General features: G+C 45.0%; 1 protein-coding gene across 2 annotated transcripts in view; it reads left to right on the top strand.

Annotated features, from left to right (window-relative positions):
* AP3D1 (adaptor related protein complex 3 subunit delta 1) overlaps positions 1-26,269 on the top strand; it is a 400,132-nt gene that overhangs the window by 234,057 nt on the left and 139,806 nt on the right. For both annotated transcript variants that reach the window (XM_086947180.1, XM_086947179.1), the window contains exons 22-23: positions 12,965-13,124; positions 13,733-13,852. In XM_086947180.1, the coding sequence (XP_086803306.1) occupies positions 12,965-13,124; positions 13,733-13,852 (280 nt within the window). The remainder of the gene's footprint in view (positions 1-12,964; positions 13,125-13,732; positions 13,853-26,269) is intronic.

The raw sequence follows: 26,269 nt of genomic DNA, 5'->3' as shown, positions 1-26,269 counted from the left end.
TGCAGGACTAGTGATCCTTTCCCCATTGATTTTGAATAACTAAACGGAGATTGAAAGGATCCGCACTCTCTCTCCCTCCTTCAATTGATCATACGTTACCATGAGGAGTACGATCCCCCTCAACCTCCTATGGTTTGCCTGCCAGCGACTCTGGTTTCTGACTTCCAATTCCTGATTACAAACAGGTTTCCATCTTCGGTTACGCCTCCACCTCCACCAGTGGTCTCTCCACCGCCTAGACCTCGGCCTTCACCTCTGGTAATACAGCCTGGCCCTTCTACTTCACAAACTCCACCTTCCTCGGATGATGATGATGATGATGATGATGATGAGGAGGAGGAACAACATGAAGAAGGGGAACTTCAAGATTCTCAATCAACACACGATGAATGGTACGATTATGTAATTCCCTGTCCGGCACCCCCTGTACCTACTCAGGTTGATTCACCCCCTGAGGATATTGGGGGCTTCCAAAATATCCTTGAGAGAGCCGCTCAGCGTTTCCAAATACCTATGCCTTCTCACCAACAAGACTGTTCCCTTTATGATTTTAAGGAACCATTTAAAAAGTCAGTCAGGTCTATACCTATCATCGACTACATTTGGGACCAGGGTGTTAAGATTATGCAAAACCCTTCTTCTTTACCCCCGGTGCTGCCTAGGCTAGACAAGAAATATAGGGCTCCGGCCACCGCTCCAGCTTGCCTGACTGGCCATCCCAAACCTGACTGTTATCACACAGGCTGTGCAGCGGAAATCTAAAAATCCTTCTGCAACGCTCACTGACCCTCCAGATAAAGACATCAGATGACTAGATAATATTGGGAAACGTTTCTCATCTATGTCCACGTTAACAGTGCGAGCTTCCAACTCTTTCGCACTGTTAGGACGTTATAACCGACAAATGTCGGCAGACATTGCCCCATATCTTGGATCCTTGCCGGAGGAGGCAAAGGAAGAAGTGAAAAAAATCCTACTAGAAGGCGAACGCTCGGCCTCTGAGATCATCGATTGTGCGATGGATATCGCATCTACAGGTTTTCGCCAACTAGCAGGGGCTGCGGTGTTAAGACGCCAGGGTTGGCTGAAAGCGACAGCATTCCATCCGGAGATACAAACTAAAGTCCTTGACATGCCTTATGACGGCCAGCTTCTCTTCGGCACACATATTGATGATGCTCTTCAGGGCATTAAAAAGGATACGGCTAGGGCTTTGGGTACCCTTCAGCTCAAAAACCCTTCCTTTCGTGGCTCAGGAGGGAGCGGACTATCTTCTACGAGAGATTATCAACACTACCATTCCTCTTACTCTTCCAATCAACAATATCGACCGCAATACCAGCAGCGTCAACAACAACAGTCGTCTTACACTAAGTCCTCCTTTCGAGGGAAAGGAGGTATGCAAAATGACGCAGTTCGACGACCATGACTTCTCTCTGCCACAAGTCTCCACTTTCTTTCCACCATCCAGGATTGGAGGAAGAATTTCTAATTTCCTACACAATTAGAGAAAGATAACTACAGATCGATGGGTCCTGTAACTAGTTCAGTTTGGACACTCACGAATCTCAGAAAATCTGGAACTGGTTGCTTCTTCATAGCATTTCCCTTCGTGCAGAGTACGTCCCAGGAATGGACAATGTCCTCGCAGACTGCGAGTGGGAGTTGGATCAGCAGATTCTCAATCATTTTCTCCCAATGGGGCACTCCTCACATGGACTTTTTCGCAACCAAACAGAACACCAAATGCCAACACTACGCAAGCTGGCGTCCCCAGAAGGGGTCTCCAGGGAATGCCTTTTCGATCGCATGGTTCAACGTCTTTGCGTACACATTTCCTCCATTTCCCCTGATTTCCAGGCTCCTCAGGAAAATGAAGGTGGAACATTGCACTCTTATCTTGATAGCTCCAGCATGGCCTTGCCAGCACTGGTTCATTGAACTTCATCTACTGTCACTGGAACCACTGATCCCGTTGAGGCCGCTTCTCTCTCTGAATGAACCAGCAGCAAGTCCAACATCCAGATCCAGCATCGCTCAAATTATCGGCTTGGCTCCTGAGTTCAGAGAATTCCATGGCCTAGACATCCCACCGGATTGTAGGGCTGTTCAGGCTCGGGCTGAAAGTACCAACCAAACATATTCACTGAAATGTAAGAGGTTCTGCATCTGGTGCAAATCTAAAAAGATACAGCCTCTCTCTTCTTCTCCGGAACAAATATTGCCTTATCTTCTTCATCTGGCAAACTCGGGTCTTGCACATGCTTCCATTAAAGTTCACTTGGCAGCAATATCTCGCTTCAGAAGATCCTCTGCAGACCCTTCTCTTTGGACTAATAGACTAATTAAACAATTTCTTAAAGGCATATTCAGAACGTTCCCTTCAGTGAAGACTTTACCTCCTACCTGGCAACTTAACACAGTTCTTGCTCAGCTTATGAAACATCCCTTTGAGCCGATACACAGAGCTGATCTTTCCTAGAAAACGGCACTTCTACTGGTTCTTACTTAGACGAGGCAAGTGAGTGAGCTTCAGGCATTCTCAATTCAGGACCATTTCCTTCAGTTCAAACACGACAGAGTGATCCTGTGGACCAATCCTAAATTTATACCCAAGGTCCCATCTGACTTCCACCTTAAGGAGCCCATAGTCATGCGCTCTTTCTTTTTCAAATCCTCAAACGGCAGCAGAGAGGACTCTCCACTCCCTCGATCTCAAACGCTGCCTTAAGTTCTACATTGACAAAACAAAGACATTTCACAAATCTAACCAACTCTTCGTCGCTTTCAGTCGACCTAGGAAAGGTCTTCCATTAACTAAGAGTATTTCTCGGTGGATCTCTGCAGCTATTACCTTCTGTCACCAGCAAGCAGGGCAACCCATGCATTCCAAGGTTCGGGCTCATTCCACTAGAGCTATCTCGACTTCCATGGCGCTCTTTGCTGGAGTGCCCATTACAGACATTTGCAGAGCGGCGACATGGAAAACGCTGCATACGTTCACCAGGCATTACTTCTTGGATACAGAACTCATAAAAGATGCAGCAGTGGGACAAGCTGTGCTCCGTCATCAATTTCACTAGAGGTGAGCCTTCTCTCTTCATCCCACCTTCCTCTTGTATACAAGCACATTTCTCTCTGATATTGCATTTTGGTACCTTTTGCATTTCACATTGATATGTTATCTGGTAATCTTTCATATTGTACCATTCGAAATGTGCTTATCATTGCTTGCTACTCTGATTCAGGCATGCGAATCTATGGAAGATACCCTAATACTGGATAAGGAATGCGTTACTTACCTGTAACTGCAGTTATCCAGTATTGGTATCTTTCATAGATTCACATGCAACCCTCCCACCTCCCCTGGAAGGGCTCACTTTAGTTCTCTCAGTAATACATCTACTTAGCACTCTGCTTACGAAAATCTGAGGGACTAGAGCTCCTTCCAGGAAGGTTCCAGAGGGTGGTGATAGCTGATTGGCTCTTCGCCAAAGTTTGGTCCTTTTCACAAAAGAACATGGATATGTTACTAATGAGGCCTCCTGTCCATTACTATGTATATATGTCTATGAGACATTACTTTATTTACGTACCGGGAACTCCCATCCCAACGACAGGGAATGATTCAGGCATGTGAATCTACGAAAGATACCAATACTGGATAACTGCAGTTACAGGTAAGTAACGCATTCCTTACTTACCTTCGGTACGCCATATCTAATAGATACAAGATCTGGCCGCAGATTCCTTACCTTAGAATTATTCCCAGGCACCAGGCTGGATCCGGAAACCTTTCTACAGCAGTACCTCTTCGCGTCAGTAGAGGGCGTCGAGTGACTCCATAACAATGACATCTACCGGATGTGACACCAGCAGAGTCCATATAAGCCCTCCTAAGACGCGTTGAAGCAATTTTCTTCCGCAACTACTTTCCACGCTAGAACTCTGAGAATCCTATAGTAACTTAAACGGAAACAGTGTCCCCAAAGATGATTATCTTTTTAAAGAATTATATTTGTTTTGGCCTTGTATATATTTCTTATCACTTCCCCTTTTATCTATTTTTTTTTTTTAAGAAAGAGAGAGAATCATGTTGCAGAGCTTGGAGGATGGATGGGATGATAAGGAGTCTGCGGCTAGATCTTGTATCTACCAGATAAGGCGTTACCGAAGGTAAGTAACTTATTCATCTAATAGAGATGTCTAGCCGCAGATGCTTTACCTTAGAAGGAGATACCCAAGTAATACCATCCATAGAGGAGGGTCTGGGAACTGGATCATAGGAAAGATCCCCACCCAGTCTAACCAGTCTGAAATTAGAAGAAAAAGAGAGATTGGCTGCCAGGAATGGAGGTGAGAGAGCGACATCTCACCAGAAACAACAAGGAGAAGCCTGCACAGAACTGAATCCGCAACCTGCGCAAAGACACGGGAAGAAGAATAAAGAGGAGTCTGACAGAACAGTCCATAGAAACATGATGCTATGTCGTTTCCTTAAAGTCAACCAATCCAAGATACCAGATCGGAAAGCTAAGGACAGAAGCTAAAACTATTGAGTCAAAACTACTAGCCATTGAAGCAAGGAATGCATAGAGCACCACTAAAGTAAAAGAAGAATTGTGAGCAATAACAACTAAAGCCACAGAATACTTGTGGTCAAAGGGAGCACTCAAAGAGGGAAGGAGCAATCTGGGACTGTTAAACGTAAAATCCTCAAGGGCGGATGGATGGGGAGGTCAGAGGAAAGACCCAAGCAAATACAGGCGAAGGCCTTCTCAGGAAGAGCGCAACAATGTAAGCAGAAACTCACTCCTCCATAGGAGAGGCATGAGACGATCACTCACTATAGAGATACAGAAGAAAAAACTGTGTAACAAGAGGTGTCCAAGAAGGACACATAGAAACGGGCACCTTGTCGGCACGGGCCAAGGTGGACCAACAACGAGCTGGCAACCAACCGCATGGCCTTGTATAAAAGGAAGAAAAGCAGAAAACAACACCACCGACTGAGTGGTGATTAGCAGGCGGCTGAGAGACTGGTGAAAACAAAGACAGCCTCGCTAGAATAGAAAAAGAAAACCACTATGGAGAACTGTAAAAGGGTCCAGTTACAAGGACAGCACAGGGAGGCCTACACAGATAACTAGTTCCCGTCAAACAGGGAAGGGGCCTGGCCAAAACAAGGGACAAGATGGAGAAATAAACATGGAAGACCAATGTCACAAATGAAGGTCCAAACCACGGAACCAGCATGAAGAACAGAGGTAAAATTGGAGAGGTAGTGCCTACAGCTAAGAGAATGTGGGCTAGGAGGAAGAGGAAAGGTCGGGATGATCTGTACCCTGAAAAAAAGCAATGTGGCATCATGAGTAAGGGTCCTGACATCGCTCAAAATCATAATTGATATACTCCTTAGGAGAGGGAACCACCCAAGGGGTTGGAACCGTATCTGCACTCTCGAGAATGGAGGAAACAAACGCCCAGGTAAAGAATCCCCAAGGATCACCAACCACTGTACGAACCAACCCAGAGTGCGAGGGCAAGGAATCCATGGCTATAAACCCCAAAAGGGGCAGTAATCACATCCGAAGAACAGCCAGGCCAGTACCAACATTGGGGTTGACATCCAAGGTGTGATGGAAACATCTACAACAACACAACATAGAACAAGGCAAAAGGTAACTGTAGCTTTATGCAGGCTGAAGCAGAGTAGAGCAGGCCATTCAGAAGCGTAGGAGAGAATTGATCGGCAGAGTAGGCCACCCATGCCAAGATATGGACACTGCATGTCCGAAAAGAACCTAAGAGAGAGAAAGAAGAGAAGTGGCAGAAGCCCATTTTACCCCTGTTTATCCAGAGCCAGCACAAGAAGGGTGAACATCTGAAGAAGGAAAAGAATGAACACCACTCAAGTCCGTGCCAGAGAATGCACCTGAAGCCAAGAACTATGTCCCTTCCCTTGCATTTGCTATTGAAGAAGGATGCCAGATAGACAGGAAGGAATAACCCCTTATCCAGTGTGGAGTGACACTCAACAGCAAGGGGGGTAGGAGGACAAGACCCTGTGCACCATCTTCCAACTTGCACCATTGCACCAAAACACAGCATGTGGGTACAATCATGTCGGGAACAAATGGAGTAATATCTGCAAGGCATGCAGACGAAGTGCTCTGTATGACAGGGAGCAAGGCAACAGTGCATATGCACAAAATCATGAACATACTCCAATGAGAACTTGAAGTAAGTAAAGAACACTGCAGCTACTGGTGTAGAACCCCAACAGGGCCAAGAAATAAGATTCTTCTCAAAAGCAACAGGCAACCACAACTTGTCATCGACAGGGTAAGAGCAAGAAACAAAAAACACCTACCGGGGCAAGAGCACCACACTGGATGCCAATCAGAGGCGATGAGTGAAAGGAATAAACCTACAGACACCACCCTATAACGGCCCACACAGAAAAGAAATCGAGACCATCGAATGAGTAGGGGGGCGTGGGGGAAGAAGAGAACCATATAGCAAGCAGTGGATTAAGATTTTGCTTCACTCTGGCTATCCCAAAAATGATGTAAAGTGGAGTCCGCTTTAGAGCTAAACAGATATTGGCCATTGCAGGGCATTTCCACTAAGGCGGACTGTACATCGTCAGAGAAGCCAGAGGTGCATAGCCAGGCACACCGGCGAAGAGCTACTGAGAGAGCCATGGCTCGTCCAACAGAATCTGTGGTATCCATGCCACAACAAATCAGCAATTTTTCCAGCTGGCTGCTATCTTGGACCATCTGAGTAAGAGTGTTATCCTGGACAGAGGGGAGAATGTGCACATCCGAATCCCACAACAGGTGAGAAACACGGTCCCAAAACACACGTGGTGTTAAGATACCGCAAGGCAGAGCTGGTGGCAGAAAAGAGGTATCGACCAAGAGCATCTAGACTTTTAGATTCCCTATTTGGAGGGACGTCCGGCACGGCACCGATGTCGTGAACCACAGTGTTGCGTGGAGTAGGTTGTTTGAAAAGGCAGAGCGGGTCTCCAGGGGCAGGATGGTGCCTATGAGCTACAGACCGGTCCATAGAAGCCCTTAAAACTGGTTTAGCCCAAGTACCAAACAGAATATCAAAGAGGGCTTCCCTAAAGTGGAGCACAGGTTCTGTAGTAGGGGATCTCTGTGTATAGAGTGTCAAAAATAACGCAGAAAATTAGCACAGGTTCAGAGATGCAGATCTTCCTATAAGATTCACATTGGAAGTCTTGCAGGGATTTATTAGAAGCCCTCACTCACCACCCTGGGTGGTGACATGCTTCATCATCGGGCCCACCAGGAGAAGCCGAATGCTTCCCTGGTGTGCAACAACGCCAGATTACTGCGGAGCAGGTTTTGTTTGTGACAGTGATGTGAAAATAAGTGAGGTTAAAATTGTCAAAAGCTGTACCAGAAAAAAAGAATTTTTATTCAACGGTCAGCCTTTTCTTTCTGGTACAGCATTCGGCTTCTCCTGGTGGGCCCGATGATGAAGCATGTCCCTTTTTCCCTCTCTCTCATATTGTTACTACTGATCTCTGTGTATAGTCCTAATCTAGTGAATAGTCCCGCTCATGTGCGGGGACCCCGGAGCAATCAAAAATAATCTCTTAAGCTGTCTTTTGTGCAGTCCTGCATAGACACTTAAGAGAATTTAAAGACACATAATGCAGCCTATACCTGCCAGGTTACACTGTCCAGTACTTCAACTAGATATTCCACCAATACCATATTCAGCACAGCCTGCCAAGTTTCCTTCATAGAGAAACTTCCCCTTTTACCAAGAAAGCCTCTGGAATGACAGAGAGGAAGGGGTGGACAGACCAGCCCCATAGGCTGCCATTATGTGGCTCAAAAAAAGGATACCGTGCCTTTAAGGAAACTTTCTAGAACTCTGTTTCCCAGAATGCTCAGCAGGTCCCCTCCACTTTCAGTTCTTTTTTCCGGCTCCTGCTAGCAGGACCCTGGGGCTTTGAGCTCTCCCTTTTTATGGTTTATTTCAAATTTTTGCACTTTTAAAGCGTTACAGTGTGTTCACTCGACGTGTTTTTATGCCTTCTTTAATTACTGGTGTTCTGGTAATTCTGAGCCCCTATTTATCAAATATGCCTGCCTTATTTGATAAATGCCCTGAGTGCTCTAGGAAGAAGGCCAAGTCCGATCCACACAATGTGTGTATCCTGTGTCTCCCTTCTGCACATGTTCCGGAGGAGTGTGAGATCTGCCAGACTTTCTCCTCCAGGACCCTGAAGGACAGACAGAAGATCAGGCGCCAAGGACTGGAGCAAAGAAAACAGCAAGGTCAAGGTGGGTCTGGGCATGCTGGAACTGCTTCATCTGCCCGTGCTGAGGCCTCTGGGGGGCTCCCCAGTGAGAAGAAGGCCAGAAAACGCCACCGGTCTTAGTCGACGTCGATAGCCTCGACGTCAGCATCGAGAGGAATGACCATGGTCTGTTCCCCGTCTCCTCAGGGCTCTGGGTCGAAGCGGCGTTGACGTTCGACGTCGAGGGGACTGTCGTCGAGACCTCCGTCTAGGTCGACGTCTAGTACAGATTCATTGTCGTCGTCGAGTCATCGACGTAGAGAGAGGTTGCGATGGCACTCGCCGTCGAGGCGACACCGCCGGTCGACTGCGTTCGACGTCGAAGAAGAGATCGTCGGCGTCGAGAAGATCGGCGTCGAGACGAAGAGCTTCGAAGTCGAGACGAAGAGCTTCGAAGTCCCGGCGATCCTCGAAGTCGAGAAGGAGAACTCTGACGTCTAGACATAGATCATCAACGTCGAGATGCCGCTCGTCTGCGTCGAGAAGGCGTTCATCGACCCCAAAGAGGCGCTCAGAGCCTAAGAGGAAGGCATCGTCCTCCAGGAGACGTTCTGACGCCAGAAGCTCCTCCAGATCATCGGGGGCACGGCGGCGACGTCGTTCACCGACAGGGGGCCCGGCCTCTCGGTCTCCCCGATCAGGCGAGGAAGAAGAGCGGAGCAGTCTCCGGGCTCTGTGTACTCTGTGGTATACTCGCCCCCTAAACCGAGGTCGCCTTCACCACCGCCTCCGTTGCCAAAGGATCCGCCCCCTCGGATTCCGACGCCGCCTCCTCCTCATCATCCTCCTCCTCCTCCACCGCCTCATGGGCTGCCGCCGACTCCCCTGCCGCCACCTCATGCGCGGCCGCCTGCTCCACCGAGATCGGCCTCGTTGCCACACTTTCCGACTCCGCCTACAGGGCCTCTTCCTCCGAGGCTCCTGGTCAGGCCGCCGCACATTCCGCGACCAAGGCCGAGGAGGTCTAGATCCCGCTCCGGACGGAGAGGGAGATCCAGGAGTCGCCGTCGTTCGTCTACCAGATCTCGATGGCGCCACAGGAGGGACAGGTCTGGGTCTCATACGGATTCATCCAGCGCCAGGGACTACTCACCTACCCTGTCGGAATCCCCTCGGACGAGGGTGTCGCCTGTGGACGACATTATCTCCTTCCAGGATGTGCTGCTGAGAGAGGCGGTACAAAAGGGGGTGGTGATGGACGGAGCATCTGAATCAATCAAACACTCACACCCAGTCAAAACATCTGGGTTTAATCCATCACCGTTCTTTAGCCCACTTTGCCACCCCAGTTCAGACATGGCTATATGCAAATCAGTCTGACCCTGTGCCTCATGGGAACAGTCCAGCCCGAACTGCCAAGCCATGCCTTCCCTGGACCTGAATCAAGCTTCCTAGGACCGGTTTCTGGCATTCCAGCAGTCTTCAGCCAGGCTAGCTCGAATCCAGTGGCAAAGGGAGTAAGGGACTCACGTCTTGGATGCTTGTTTCCAGTCCAGGGAGGACCTGGCTTGGCAGTTCGGGCTGGACTGTTCCCATGGGGCACAGGGTCAAGACTGATTTGCATATGGCTGGGTTCAAACTGGAAAGGCATGGTGAGCAAAAAAACGATGGATTTAGGCCCAGATATCTGTACTGGGGTGAATGTATGACATTGTTCTACATTCTGTCCATCACCTGTTTTTTTTTTTTGCATTTAAGAGAGGCGAGCAAGCTGGGCATCACGCTTACTGTGCCCACGCCGACGACCTCGGTCTCATTTTTGAGACCCTTCATAAGAAGCTATTGTCTCAACCTCTGTTGCCGTTAGTGCCGGGATTGGTGGAGCCCGCCATGGAGTTATTCCTCACTCCTGCGACTAGGAAATCAGCCCCCTCCAGGCTACAAAAGAAGTACTCCAACCTTCTTGGGGCCGAGGCGCACACCAGAGAGAGGTTGAGAACCAAAAATGGCGTGAAGGGGAAGAGAGAGTATTCCCTCATCTGAGCCAGAGTACCCTCGTTGCCGGGAAACACCGGAAGCCATGGGACAGATTCTCGCTCCGTCCCTGAAATCGGAGGAATAGGAGGGGAACCGCGCACACGTGGTGATGTCAAGGAAGGCTGCGGTGCTGACCGCCTCCAGTGTGATTTACCAGCCAACAGCAAGGTCAAATGACTTCAGGAGCTGGCTCTTGAGCGGTCCTTGGAGGAAGAAGAGGACAGCAGCAGAGTAGGGACCATCGATCACTTCTCCGGTAACATTGTCATGCTGCGAACCTGCAGCGCCGATGGCTGAAGACATGAGCCGCACCGTTTGGAATCGGGGTGCACGCCAAGACACCACATGAAGATAGAATGAGGGTGCAGGGTCAACATCGTAGTCCACAGGACCCTGAAAGTATCCAGGAAAAAGAACACTGTTTTGTCAACAACATTGAGATAGGCCAGATGCACTGCTCACCGGATCAGCGCGGTAAGGAAGAAAGTGACGCCGTTGCGTCGGTAGAGGGCTTATATGGACTCTGCTGACTTCGCATCAGGTGGAGGACGTTGTTAGTCGCTTGACACCCTCTACCGATGTGCAGAGGTACTGCTGTAGAGAAGTTTCTGGAGCCAGTCTGGCACCTGAGGATAATTCTAAGGTAAGGAATCTGCAGCTAGACATCTCTATCAGATAACCAATTTCACCTTTGGATCACTGAGGCATTAAAAGAAGTGACACCCATGAAAGCTTCACAAAACCAACCGCCATGTCAGAAGTTTGGTTGGTTTAATTCGGACAAATATAATACATTAAAATTAGAAGCTTTGAAAGACTGGGTATACACATTAAAATAAAGATAAGTCAAAGATAGTGTCAAAGCTGTTCCCATAAAGGTCGAACTACAACAACACGATTTTTCAACCCTTCTCTCGAAGATCACACTAAATGCCAATGAAAATCGGAATGCTTTAAGAGCGCTTCAGGGGTATCTTATAATATGCTTGTAATGTGCTTGGCGGTGCGGCAGCGGCACCACCAAACATATTGTGGCCTCAAGACTACTGCGCAAGTGCCAGGTATCGCGGATCCCTGGCGGCTGCGGCGGTCTGACTGCCAAAGTTATAATATGGCAGTCGGACCGCTGGTACGCACCGCCACCCTGGGTATGGTGGTCCAGGTGGTCCACGGACTGCCAAACTCTGAATCAGGCTCTAAGTCTGCTTCTGCTTGCTGTTGGCAGCCACTGACATAAAATTAAGGTTATTGCCTAATAGTTGTACACTTTTTCCATTTTTCTTAGTTTGTGTGGTGCACTTCATGGCCTTGCTTCAATACCACTTGATAAACGGTAAAAATTTGAAAAGTGTGCATAGTGTTACAGCCTATTTTTAGAATAGTTGTTTTCTTTGCCATGTGATTAAATCTATGTTCATATTGTCTGCTGTGTATTATTTTAGTACTATCTTTACCTGATATGAAAATTTGAAAGTGACCTGAACATATCAAAATATGCCTCCTCTTCCATTGCTTCTTTACACTCAACATGATTGAGTTCCTCGAGCAAAACATATCTTATTCCACTGTAGAACTGTAGATGAAACAGCATCTTCTAATCTGTCAAATGATAGAATTTTTTTTTTAAGTTCGTGGACAGATGTTATTGGTTCCTCTGCTTCAACGCAAAAGTTACAGCCTTGAGTGGATGTCAATTCCTGGCAGGCTATTTGATTGTTACCCTTCTTCAACAGCCTCTTTAACAGCCTACTTCAAACTCTTATTTACTCTATGTTCTGCCAGCAACTGTATAGGTGCCTACACTGAGTTTATCTCAGTGATATCCCTTTACGTATGACCCTGTCATTCAGTGGGATGCTTGGTATCTCCTCTTAGATAAGTTGGAGAGACTCAGATCGAAGACATTGTTGTTGCTGTTACAGCCACATTCTTTTCTCTCCAACTTTCTCTTGCACTGTGGTTCTCCCTCCTTTTCAAACCTTCTCTCTCTTTTTTCTCTCTTTGCAATTTCTTGTCTGTCACATACATGCAAAGTCTAATTACAGGGAAGACTCCAAGGTAAGTCTTAGTCTCTGCCGGCTTAGTTCTTGTTTCCGTAGATCCTTTGTTTTTTATACCTTCTTAGATGTCCAAATGTGTTTCACCTTCACATGCTAACAAACGGGTTTCTCTAAAACAATTGAACAGGGAGGTGAAGTGCCACATAACTAAAAAGGTATAACATGAGCACCACCTAATGTGTTGCCTTCATACAGTGTGTTACAAGACGTCCCATCTTGGTGCTTAGAACTCCCCAATGATGGATAGAGCATATCCATTAAATATTCTTACAGAGGGTTCAGCGTGCATCCTTTGTTTATGGATATCCTCCTAGATTTTGGAGTTAACTATGTTATTATGTTGCTCCCTTTTTTTTTTCTCTGAAGTAGCAAAATTCCTACTTTGTAGATAATGGTGCTTCTTCATATACTTAGGACATCTTGTGAATCCCATCTGTCTGTGTCTGACTTCAGATTATTTTTGTAGTTTGTCCATGCATGTCTGTGGTGGGTATTTAATGAAAAAATGTGTTGTCCATGCTCCATAACGGCGATGGACATGTCTGATCTGCCACTTACACAATAATCCTTCTTAAAGGCCGTTAGCGGATGTAGACAAGCTTCCAGTGCAGAGGCACAGAAACTCAGAAGGCCTGAAAACGCCAGAGACAGAGGCTGCTCCAGCAGATATCAAAAGTAATAAGCCGATCAAAAAAGAGAAGAAGCACAAAGAAAAAGAAAAGAAGAGAGACAAAAAGGTAAGGTGTATAGCACTCTTGGTAAGAAGCAAGGCGGGTGAAATAGTGCTACTCCAAAATTGCATTTAATATTAGTTTGTGCATGTGTGTATATTTTTGTTTCTGTACGTGATGCTTGTTATCCTACCCTCTTGCTTTGCCCTCAACCACCCCCTCGCCACAAAACCCTCCTTTACTCAACACATCCCGAGTCACTCTAAGTATCTGAAATGTAGGAGGTCCAGAAAAGTTAAAAAAAATTGATCTAGATGTCCGACTTCTTAATTTTGTTTCAAATTGTCATTTTTTGTTGTGTTTCAGAATTTATGTATTTGAGTTGAAACAACAGGTCCATTGTTTTATATATACAATATATACTATAAAATATATACAATACCAAAATGCAAAAAGCCTTCCTTTGTTCAACTGACTTTGTGAAGATCCTAGATTTTTTCTTCATTTTTAATATATTCGAATATATATCATTGAGAAAGTTTGTTTCCTCAGACATCTGTATATATCCGGATTTTCTGGGTTATTTGAACTATCAGAAAAGTGCACCATTGTGCTGTATTAATTTCCATGAACTAATGGTTTCTATCTCGCTTTACTTTTGTGCTGCAATTCAGAAAAGCAAAGAGAAGGATGAAGGGCGGAAACATAAAAAGTCCTCCACGAGCATCGAAGCCGAAGCTTTATCTGCTAAAGTGGAGCCGGAAGTAGGTGGGAAAGATAACTTGCCGTCAGATGTAAGTACATTTAACTCTTCATAAGCTACAGACAATTATATACTTGAAATAATACATTACTAAGTAGTTGAATATGACAACAAGGGAGCAAAATTATCTATGGTTCCTTGCACAGTTTATTTTGTGAAATATTCCCACCTGCCAGGCGCCAATCATAGAAACCTCTTCCTCTATGTCATGGTAACAGGGAGCATGCCATGTAGGTACCCAGTAGTTTCCTGGTGTCAATGCAATGGACAACACGGCAGTGCTTATAGCATTGCAAATCCAGTACTCTAGTCCCATTGGGCACAGAATTCAGTGTTTCTTGTCCTTTTCCTATCCATCTAAGTTTCCTTGGCGAGAGTTAATGCAGGTGTTAATCTCCCTGTATAGAATAATGCTAGAAAGAGCTACCAGTTTATAAGGAGTCTTTTTTTCTTGAAAATTAGGGCTCCTGGTTTTACGTTTCCTGTGTCTCGTCCTTATTTATTTGGGTTTCTGTGAAAAAATGAGACTGCAACTTGTATATTTCCGCATATCTAACTGATAAAAGGATGTTTATTCTTGAATGCCTAATACATTTTGGTGATGCACATACCCATGTCTAATACATAAATGCATCCTTAGAGAACATGAGCGTTATAGCTCACGCGCTCATATCTTCAGATGATTAAGCTTAATTGGAAAACATTTTCTCCCAGTGTGAGAAATGTAACATGGGTACTGCATTGTAGGATCTTCACTGATTGTCATAAATTTTAGAATAATTCCTCACATCGTTAGTGGACCATTGGGCTCTGCATATATGCATATTTTCCATCAATTGTCTGGTTGAGTACAAATTTCCAGATAACTGTATAAGGTACAGAACCTTTAAGAGCCCATCAAATGTAAGCTTGTTCTGAAATTTAGACTGCCATCATACCATCTACCAATCAATTTATAAACCGATGCCAAATTCACACAGGTCATGAATCTATTTCTTTGTTACTAACTGCTTTATATTCCTTTTTTCAAAAAATATTTTTATTTCTGCATAATTATACAGTCGTATATACAATTATTACAAAACATGTTAACAACCAAACAGAAGGGAAAACATTTTTTATCATAAAAAGTATGAAAATTATGAACATTTTATTAGTTTACCCCACCACGTGTTCTCTGAACCCCCCCCCCCCCCCCCACCCATAAGTAGTAGGACTTATTCAATTGATTATTAATACAAGCAAATGTAAAAGACAAATAGAAAATACTAAAGAACACATTTTTGAAGTTTACTAATATTTCTCAAGCCAACTAGTCAGCGGTGCCCACATTTTTAAGCCTTTAGATCGGGCCCGCAATCCCTTTTTCGCCTAGATAGCTTTCTCAAAGTTATAGTTTGTCAATAAGCGAGAAAGCCATTAATGAAAGCCAGTGGGGTTTGGATCCAACCACGCCAAAGCCAGGCATAGGCGCAGTATTGCCATACCAATAAACACAAGTTTTTCTCCTGGCTTCCCTTGCAGTTGCCGGTCCACCCAAAGTCCAATCAAAGATGAAGAGAAAAGAAAGTCTACCCCTAGCACCTCCTTAAAAAAAATAGAAATTTCTTGTTTCAAACTACTTAGAGAATTACATGAACTAAACATGTGATTTAGATCCACCTGAAATAATGCACATCGGGGATATCGAGTTCCTTTTCCTGTCCCCCATTTAGAAATCTTTTTGGGGGTGTAATAAAGTGAAAAACAAGATTTTCTGTGCTAATTCGGCTGAGTAAAAAAAAAAAAAAGTTTTCCTGAATAGTTATCTCTGTTTTTCATTTGGCTGCTCATGCCTCCATATCCTCTGGCATTAATGAGTTAAAAAAACTATAAACCTCCCTGATGGAGAGTGGTCTATTTTTCCTCATCCTTTCTATCATATCATTATTGGCGAAGCCAATTGGACCTCCCCTTTTTTGCTTAGAAAATCTCGAATTTGGAGATATTTATAAAAATGTCTCCAATCTAAATTATATGTCTCCTTAAGGTTATCAAAGCTAACTATGTTGGTTAAAGAATAGAAATCGCCAGGCTTTAACAGGCTGGCATCTCACCATCTCTTACCAATAGGACCTTTAAAAGTTTCAGGGAGATTAGGATTATTACCTAATGGTGTGTAATTATTCAGTCGGCCCAGCCCTAACAATTTCCAAACTAGTCTCATGGTTCTGTGCCCACCTATTAATGATTTAAAGCAGACCTTCTTGTAGTGGCTATCGTTCAAAAATCTCCAGAGCCACCGCCATGCGTCTTTACCCATTATAAGTTCTATAGGTGTAGGTATTTCTTCCATGACACTATCTATTGGTTTTTCAGATATAAGGGTTAGGTTAAATAATAAGTTAGTGGCCCAATAACATAATCTTATATTTGGTAAAGCCAAGCCTCCCCTTTCTCTTGGCAAAGATAAAAATGTATATGCTCTCCTTAGTTTTTCATATGCCCAAATGAATCAATGTAATAGGTCTTCAATTTTTTTCAAACAAATAGTCGAAAATTCTAAAGGAATTGCCCTTAAAAAATACAAAACATTTATTTTGGGGGGGGGGGGAGCATTTTAATTATATTGCATCTGCCAGTAATCAACAGATGTAAATTATGTAATCTCATTAATTCTTTTTTAATTTTAGCGATCAAAGGATCAATGTTACCATCAAGAATCTTGTCGACATTAGCCAGAATATCAACTCAAAGATATGTTGCCTTTTCCACCTGTCTAATGTTGTTAGACATGCGTATATTTTTGCAAACTATTTGGGTTTTAGTACTATTAGGAGAATAGCCCGAAAGTTGCCCAAATCTCGCTGTTTCCGCCTCTACCTTGGCTAAAGCTGTTTCAGGATCTGGGTGAATATAGCAATGTCGTCTGCATAAGCCAAAGTTTTATTTTCCCACCCTGAGATTCGATAGGTCTAATACTCCTGTTAATTTCAAGTTGCCGTAAAAAGGGGTCTCTTTACAGAGCAAACCACAGCGGGGAACTCTGGCAACCCTGTCGGGTCCCTCTAGTAATTTCAAATGAGTCTGTAAGAACACTGTTTACGAAGAGTCTTGCACTAGGATGAAAATAAAGCATCTTAAAGGCCTGTGTGAGCCCTTTGCCTGTTCCGACCCTTAACAGGGTCTCACATAAGAAAAACCAATAGACCCTGTCAAAGGCTTTTTCAGCGTCCAGCAGTAGAAGTGCTGTTGGCTCTGTAGAGATGTTAGCGGCATCAAATAATGAAATGACTCTCCTGATATGATCAATCTTACTGCGTCCTGGTATAAAGATATGTTGTTGAGGTGAGACAAGCTTGTGAATGACAGCAGCTAAGCGAGTGGCAAGAATTTTGGAATAAATCTTGCTGTCAGCATTAATCAAAGTATTGGGCAATAAGAACCAGGTTTCAATGGTGATTTCTATTTTTTGAGAAAAACATTTTTGGCCTGTGTCCAGGACTGCGGTGGTTTACCCCCTTTAAACACATGTACAATTAATTGTAACATCCAATCTTTCAGCTGTGGGGCAAATTGTTTATAAAACTTTAACTCTTTACACACGCGCAAGTTACCATAGAGTTAGAATGGGAACAAAAGAATTGGAAACTAGTTCTTTTAGGTCACTTCCGGATGGACTAGGAGAAAGCTACTTGAAAGTTAGACACTAGGATAGTTAATACCCACAGGAGCACCAGGGTACTCGCGTTACCTCACCCACAGGAAGCGAGTGCATAGGTGTCAAGGTGTGTCGGGTTTCTTCGCCGAATCCTATGGAGCCTTGGAGAAAGATGCTGCAGGCGACCAGGAGAGAAGTGTCCGGTTGGATCCAAGGGCGGATCGAGGATGAAGAGTACCTGAAAGCAGAGGGGACAGAGTCTGGGTCACTAGCCAGTGACCAGGAAGGAACCAGGCGATGTCACGAAGCAATCAGGTGATGTCCTGAAGCTTGTCTCTGCAGCCACGTGGACCAGGAAGCGTCGACGACAACCAGGAGTCAGGCACGGACTGTCCCACGAAGGCTCTCGCTGTCGGCGGTGTCGGCTTCCGGATTGGATTTTAATTTTGGAAAAGGTGATGGACAGAGTTTCTGAATGATGCAGAATACTCCTACCCAGTCAAGAGATCAGGGCTTGATCCATCACCGTTTTTTAGCTCACTGCACCATCCCAGCTTCAGAACCTGACTATATGCAAATTAGTCTGTTCCTGTCCCAGTGCATGATGGGAACAGGGCAAACCAAACTACCAAGCCAATTCCTAAACTGGGAAGGAGACAAGCTACCGGGGACCGGTTTCTGGCATTTCAGCCTCGTCGGCCCGGCTTGCTTGAATCCTGATGGTGCAATGAGCTAGGGACTCACGTCTGAGTATACCCTCCCACACATAGTGTGGATAAAATCAATTTTGGAAAAGGTGATGGACAGAGTTTCTGAATGATGCAGAATACTCCTACCCAGTCAAGAGATCAGGGCTTGATCCATCACCGTTTTTTAGCTCACTGCACCATCCCAGCTTCAGAACCTGACTATATGCAAATTAGTCTGTTCCTGTCCCAGTGCATGATGGGAACAGGGCAAACCAAACTACCAAGCCAATTCCTAAACTGGGAAAGAGACAAGCTACCGGGGACCGGATTGGAGTCAACCAGCCTTAGCTAAGGCAACCCACACGGGAATCGAAGATGGCTTCTTAATCAGACCAGCAAGGTCTGATAGGCTGCTCCTTTTCAGGGGAGCAGGGCCAGTCTGGAGCAACCAGACCAGCGGTGTGGATTTAAGGTTTCGTCGTCACAGAGGCCACTAGCCAAAGGGCAAGTGACCGGATAGACGAGTTGAGCAGGAAAATGCAGAAGGGCCCCACGCAGAACTCGTGGAGTGTGGAGGGCTGATCTTCGGTGCAGTTGATGCTCGGGGCTGGGGCTTCTCAATCCCCAATGCACAACTTCGAGGGTGCCTCAGAAGTTGCACGGAAAGCAATTCGCTGGCTTTCCAAGATTGCCGGTCCCACGTCGCCTCCACGGGTCTCAGCTTTGCTGTGGCTGTGGATCGGGCTGAAGGAAGTCTGGAAGTCCGGGTCTGTGTTCGGGCTCCGGTGGGAGCGACGATAAAGCAAACAGCTGATCGCTGGATGGTGCCTGCTTGTGCAGGATGGTCACTCCTTGACCCCAAGGGAGATTCTTCAGTCTTCTATCTTCAAGTAGAACGTCGAAGGTCCAGAGTTTCGTTTCAAGTTTCAGTCAGGATTAATCTAAAGTCTTGGGACTCAGCTCCTACCTATATACCAAATCTAGGTGCTGGATTACCTGCTAGGTCCCTCCTATGGGTGGGACGGGACCAGGGAAGGGGGTGGTTACACCTCTTTCCCTTTGTCCAGTTTCACGCCAGAGCTGGGGATGGAGTGCCCCAGCACCGGTTTGAACTGGACTATGCATGGGACACCTTGTGTGCCCAAGGCAGTGTCCCATTTCTTTCAGGCCTCCCTGCCCCAATACACTAGAGCCTGTCTGGGGTGGTGCTAGCACCTCCCAAGACAGGAAACCTATTGTCCAAGCCTCCCCCGCTGGAAGGACTCCCAGCAGCAGGAGGTCAGACTTGTGTCTGTGGCAGCGGCATCCATTTTGTGATGCTGAGGCTCTGGTTAACTTTAACCGGGATTAGTAGGAACAACATGTCTTCTCCCTCTAGAAGGGTGGAATGCTACCCCCGTCGCCAGAAATGGCGAGGGGGTAGTATTCCAAAGCGTATGACACCTTACACGACATGTTTTGATAAAGCCAAACCAGAGTTAGCATTTAACCGTGAGGTTCATAATGCACTTAGAGTATATGGTATGGCTATATCCTAGAACAGCTGTAAGGACATGGTTCCGAAAGCTGCAGACAGGCTCCGCTCATGCTAGAGCCTCATCTCACATAAAACCAAGCACACTGCCTCCAGGATTGTTAAGGCCTGCCATAGGAGTGACCTATAGGTGTATATGTGTCTAAATATAAGGTTAGATATAGGAATACTATATCTAAGCAAGGGGTGATTACACAACCTTCCCCCAGCTGAGTGATCAGCCAGTTGTGTCAATGTGACTGGCCAGCCAGGGGTGGCATAATACATGCTGCAGCCCCTGGTAGACCTTGCATGCACCTATGCCCTGGGTACCTATAGTACACTGTACAGGGGCTCATAAGGTGCCCCAATGTCCAATTGGTAATGTACCTAAAGTACATTGTATTGAATTTAGAGAGAGCACAGCTGGGCTGTGGGTCTGATTAGCAGGCCCACAGCCACATTAAGTCGAAAACCAGTGATGCAAAAATCAAAAAGTGGGGTGACCATAGGAAAGCAGACCCTACTCTCCTACACTATTCATACAGAGCAAGATGTCCGCCCACTGGGGGAGTTCCTCAAGTTGCTGTTGATCCTCTTCGGAAAATGTTACCACTGGACCTTGATTAAGATATAAAGTAACCTCTCCCGGGTGATTCTGGGATATCCTCATGATAAAGAGTTTAGTAGTATGAATAGAACACCTTACGAATGCCCTCTGGATCTATAGTTCTCCCTCTTACAGGATAATTAATCTTGGCTATTATATTTCGAGTTGTTCTCTGCCTAGCTCTAGTTGCAAGGTGGTGCCCGACTTGTTCACTACATTCATAAGCCTTCTCACGCCACACAGCTAATCTATCTGCAGCTCTCTTTGTTATTGTTTCAAGAATAGTTGACTTGGCTACCATCACTCTTATATGTGCTTCCGAGGCATCTCCACCGTCCTGGAGTGCTACAATCAAATCTTCTTCTGCGGCAGCCAGGCTACCCTGATTATCATTAAGGAAGCGTTGCTTTTCCTTATTCATAGTCAGTGAAGAGCTGAGTGTTTCCCCCGCGTATTCCCACTTTCAGCGTGTCCCAAACTATATCCACCCCAACACTCCCTATATTCTCTTTAAAAAAAATTGTGGTATCCACTTCCTCGTGCTCGCAGTATTCCTCATTCAGAAGTAGCGATCGTTCAAAGCTCCAATTGGTCTTACCCATATTTCTAGACCCAAACCTCCTAAGTTCTACTATTAAAGGATTGTGGTCAGCCAATATGCGTGGAGCTTTCTCAATTGAACATGCATGAAGAATAGTATGTGATGCTAGAATAAAGTCTAATTTTGCATGCTTATTGTGTGGAAAAGATAAAAATGTAAAACCCGGTTCCATGAGGCTCTGCCAATTCCAGATATCAGAGAGTGCTTGCTCGCGACAGTGTCCATAAGACTCTAAAAACCTTGGGTTTCTGACCATTATAGACTCAACCATTATCAAGGTCTACATTTTGATTAGCAGGCACGTTTATATTAAAATCCCCACACATAATTATGGTTGCGGCCATGTAGCTAACCCGTTATTTATATAATCAAATATGGTTGGATCGTCAAGTACTTCCATAAATAGTACATATTGTGATTGGATCCCCATTGTCTCGGCAAGATTCAGTAATTACCCACAGCCGATTCTGGTCAGCTATTGTTCGAGTAAATTGAATAGCCCGATTAACTGTCAAAATGGCTTTCTCCCCCCCACACCCCCCTCCCCCTGTCTTTGAATTTTGAGTCGTGGCCCCACCAATGTATATCCAAGGATTTCCAACAAGTGTATTTGTGCTCTTTCAATATTGTATTGTATTGTATTGTAATTGCATTTATATAGCGCTTACTACCCCTGACGAGGCGTTGAAGTGCTTTTTCGGCGAGTAGCACGCTACTCCGGGACCCATAGAGGATTAGTGTTGAATTAGTATAGTGAAACATGCAAGTACATTTTAAGTGGTGGATAGGTTAGTTAGTTAGTTATTTGGATTTGGAATGATAGCAGAAGGATAGAGGAGGACAAAGGTTGGTGTTTATGTAGCGCTTCTTGACGCACGCTATTCAGGAAGCCTAGTGGTGAATTAATATGGTGAAATATTAAGTAATTTCAGTGGTGGATATTAGTAAGTTACTTGGAGTGAGAAGGATAGCGGAGGGATAAAAGGGGAAGAAAGATTTGCATTCATATAGCACTTGTTACCCCTAATGGGTGTTGAATCGCTTTTCTGGCGAGTAGAACGCCTCTCCGGAACCCATAAAGGATTACTGTTGAAAATTAGTATAGTAAAAAAAAAAAAATTAAGGAATTTGAGTAGTGGATATGTTATTCAGTTATTTGGGTAGTATATTAGTATAGTTTAATATGGAATTTGAGAAGTGAACATGTTAGTCTGTTAATTTCGATTGAAAAGGATAGTGGAGAGATAAAAGAGTGAGATATATATATATATATATATATATATATATCAGTCCAGGTTCCGAGTGGATGTCAGAACCAATGGTCGGGACCTCAAAGCACCTCGTAACAAACAGTCCACAATAGCCTCAAAAAAATACATCCAACAGTGGTCAACAGGGAAGACGTTTTTAATGTAAGATGACGCGTTTCACTCTGCAAGAGAGCTTGTACACACAGCGCGCCAGAATCAAAGAAGTGCTTAAATAGTAAACAAAGGGCTAAATGAAAACAACCAATGCTACACGCCTTCTCACAGTAATAAACACAAAGGATGGACTACAAATTAACGTAATATAGAAACAAAGTAACAGTAAATATATATATGTATATGTATGTATGTATATATTTTTTTTTAGGTTTTAGCAATAGGAGGAGGCTTTTGGATGAGTAAAAATTAGTTTTGGGTTTTGCTAAATGAGAAAAAGGGCAGCATTTCTGGCCCTAGTCCCGACCAGTCTAGAACAGGCTGAAACATGCAACTACCCTTGTCCTCTCTGCCCTAAACACTAGCCCTAAAATCTAGAACCAATAGGAGACCAGGACCTTACTGCCAATCTTAGCCCTAGTCCAAGCACCCAATCCGTTCCAAAAACCCTGATCTCTACGTCCAAAAAAGGCCTTAGCCCTACCAGTAGTCCCAACCCAAGTACAAGCAGCCAATGGTACAGGTAGCCCTAGTTCCTACTTCCAATAGAAAGCCTAACCCTACTCTTAGTCCCACAACTAGTCCAACAACCGATCACACCAGAAGCCCTAGATAGCTACTTTCAATTAAAGGTCTAACCCTAGCCCTATTCCCACCTTACTCCCATCAACCAATAAAATAGGAAGCCCTAGACCCTACTTCCAATAGAAATCCTAACCCTAGTCCCAACCCTACAATGATTGAATCACAGACCCAGAAATCAATCAGAACCCTCAAATACCCAACCAATGAGGACATTAACCCTAACCCAATAGAAACACCAGATACAACCACCAATCAGTGTAGACTTGTACCAACCACTAGCAGACCATATAAGGTCCCAGCGACCTCGGACAAGGTTTCCTGGCCAGGGAGTTGGAAGCTGCTTCTCCTGTTCAGAATCTCCTAGGAGACAGACAGGCTCAATCCACACTTTGGACTTCTGCAGGTAAAGGCTTCACTAACTAGAAATCTAACAATATTGTTTGAATACAACTTTACTCCCCCTGCTGGCCAAAAAACGAAGTGCACAGGCCCCAGTAAATACAGTTTAAACCGCTCACAGAAGCACCCTCTGATGTAGGATATCCCTGTTGCTTGGGGGGGGGGGGGGAGCAGGGGGGCTGGCCTCACTATCTTGTGAATACAAAATGGTGGCTGGGGGTACACTGTTTTAACACACAGGTCTTAGCACAGAGCAAAGGAGAAATTTGGAGGGAAAACAGATTTGTCACCAAGGAATGAGAGGGACAAACTACAGAGGTTGGACTGCAAATCCCACAATTTGATACGTTAAATGCAAGCAATCCTGGACAGGGAAAACCACAAGTTTAAAACACAAAACAGGTGATTAAATATGCAATCACAGGCAGGTCAAAACTGCAATTTTAAACTGTAACAACCACATGCAAAGACAGTAATCACAGAAAGGGAAAATCGTTTTTTAAACAGCTTTTGCATGCAGATAACATCGGCTTATAACAATCGAAGCCCCACCACAGTATTCTGCAGTTTTTTAAAATCGTTAAGACGGCAAATATTAATTGTTGCTATACGCAGTTTACTCATTAATGATATTTTCAGCCACAATATGAAAAGCCAAACAACCTAAAACCAGCCCCCAGAGTACCAACCCTTTTCCCCCTTCCCCCTAAACCCCGCCCTCAGACCCCACCACCCTCCCACCACCTACCACTGAGGTTACCTGGCGCATAGTGAGCCAGGATGATGGCTTCTGAGCGGTCGTGACCCCGTGCCCCTCCCCGGTCCAATCCCTCCACCCTCACTATACTTCTAAAATACCACCCGTTCAATTCACAGTGATAATCCTTATTTTGTTTACATTCCAACTTAAAGACAGTCACTCTATTCATTAATAAAAAAAAATTTGCTTTATATCTTTTGAGATAAAAACAAAAGAGATTAGACAATAGAGTCCTGCAGTATAGCCAATATCAGCTTCAGATAGTTATAATCCGAGATTATTCTTAAGTCATTATCTTTAACTTATTTTTGGGCTGTAATCTCTCACAAGTACGCCTGGGCCTGGATTTCAGAAGCAAAGCTATGTGTGGCTCCCATAAATATGACCTTTAGGAGAGCATGGTTCTGGAGATTAACTGTTGCACCCAGATGTTGAAATGGCGCAAAGAGTTGTCTCAACCTCCATCTGCGCTCCACGGTGGCATGAGCTAAATCAGGCCGAGTAAAATAGGTAATGCCATTATATTCTTTCTGATTTGCAGGCCTTGCGAGATCATAGAGCAGTTGCCGCAAGAGAAGATTGCCAAAATAAATTAACATAGCCTGTGGGTATTGAGAGGAAGAGGTAGGTCGTTTAGATGGTGTTAATGTGAAGCGATGAACTAGTTGTATTTCCTTTCCCCAGTCCCAAGAGTTTAAATTCGGAAAAGCTCCCTTAAAGAGTGTTATCATAAAGGTCTTAGGGTCGTTCCCTTCCACTCCATCCGGAATACCAAGAACACGTAGATTGTTACGGCGTAGTCTGTTCTCTCGCTTCTCGCCTTTGAGCATAAGGTCTTTAACTATACCATCATGTTCCTCACCTTGTGTTTTCAGGGTAACGATATCTTTCTCGAGATTTTCAGTACGTACTTCGACTGAAGCCATTCTATCCGCGATCTCAGCACATGTCTTACCCATTTTCCTTATGGTGCCCTGAAGCTTCTGCGTGGCAAGGCGTGACCTTCGGCTGTCTATCTTGACCTCCTCTTGAAAGTTCTTAACGGATTGGAGCACTACTGCCAAAGTGGGTTTGCATTTTGTATCCGATGCCCCATCGATGGTGCTTCCTGTGGGTGTATAATTCTCTCTTGAACACATCGTTGGTTCTGTCATAGCTGATAATTGCAAAGCGGAGTAGTCCCATCTAAGAAGCATCGTGCTGCCTTTGTCAGGAGTCTCACATTTCTTATGTTGGCTGGATTTCTTCCGCAAGATTTTTTTTCTACAGAAGCTTTCATGGATAGCTCTGAGTCTGTGCTGTGGCCCCAATTCGGACTTCCTCCTTCACTCGCGACGGATACACTTCCATCCGAAATTTCTGATTCATCCGTGAGTAAAATTTGTCTATATTATTGGGCGTTTTAGGTGGGAGAGCTGGAGTTTTTTCCTTATCACAACCACTGAGAGTCACCATATCATGATTTATTACATCGCTTTTCTCCGCTGCAATGTTATTAAGAGTTTGTAGGCTTTGTACGTCATCGATTGGGTAGGGTATAGGACGTTTTTAGCCATTGTCTTCCTCAGCCATCCCCAGACTGGTAGCCGGACTAGATTGAAAGATTGGTGTTTTAATCTCCATTGCATTTTCGAAGGGCGGCGCAACCTCTATTGGACCTGTTTGGTCAATCGGACCCTCTGTTTCAGCCTCTTCTCCCACCATCACGCTATGCAATCTCCCATCAATTGGAGCAAAGATGTTGGAGATAAGCCACCATAAGCATTTTGAGTAGATTGACCATTATCTACGCCTTTAATGTTCTTTATTTGTGTTTTTTTCTGTTTGACTGTCTGTTCGACTTTTTCTGCAGAATAGTTTTTTTCCCTATATTAGCTCCGGGTGGATCTGGGCATTTCTGACTGTTTTCAACTGGGTTAGGCTGCAAAAGTTAATTCCCTGGTAAGCCTGTCAGTTGTGCGCTTTTAACTTTATTCGCTTTCGCTCCCCGCCCTGCCATCCGTACTTGTTCGATTTCAATATGTTGGATTCAATGTATCTTCTGCGTCCCGAATACCTGCGTGTCAATGCCCCTTCCCTCACACTCGGCAGGATTCTGTGATCGCAGAAAGAACCACCAAGGAGCACGCCATGAAAGAGTCCCGCCGCAGAGCAGCGACAGCCAAGGATGTAGGAGCGGAGCGATTTGAAAACACCGTGGACCAGGGGAGATGCATCAGCGTCTCAT

The sequence above is a fragment of the Lissotriton vulgaris genome, chromosome 12 (assembly GCF_964263255.1).
Source record: "Lissotriton vulgaris chromosome 12, aLisVul1.2, whole genome shotgun sequence".
NCBI classification, from domain to species: domain Eukaryota; kingdom Metazoa; phylum Chordata; class Amphibia; order Caudata; family Salamandridae; genus Lissotriton; species Lissotriton vulgaris.
This window is presented reverse-complemented; position numbering and strand designations above follow the sequence as displayed.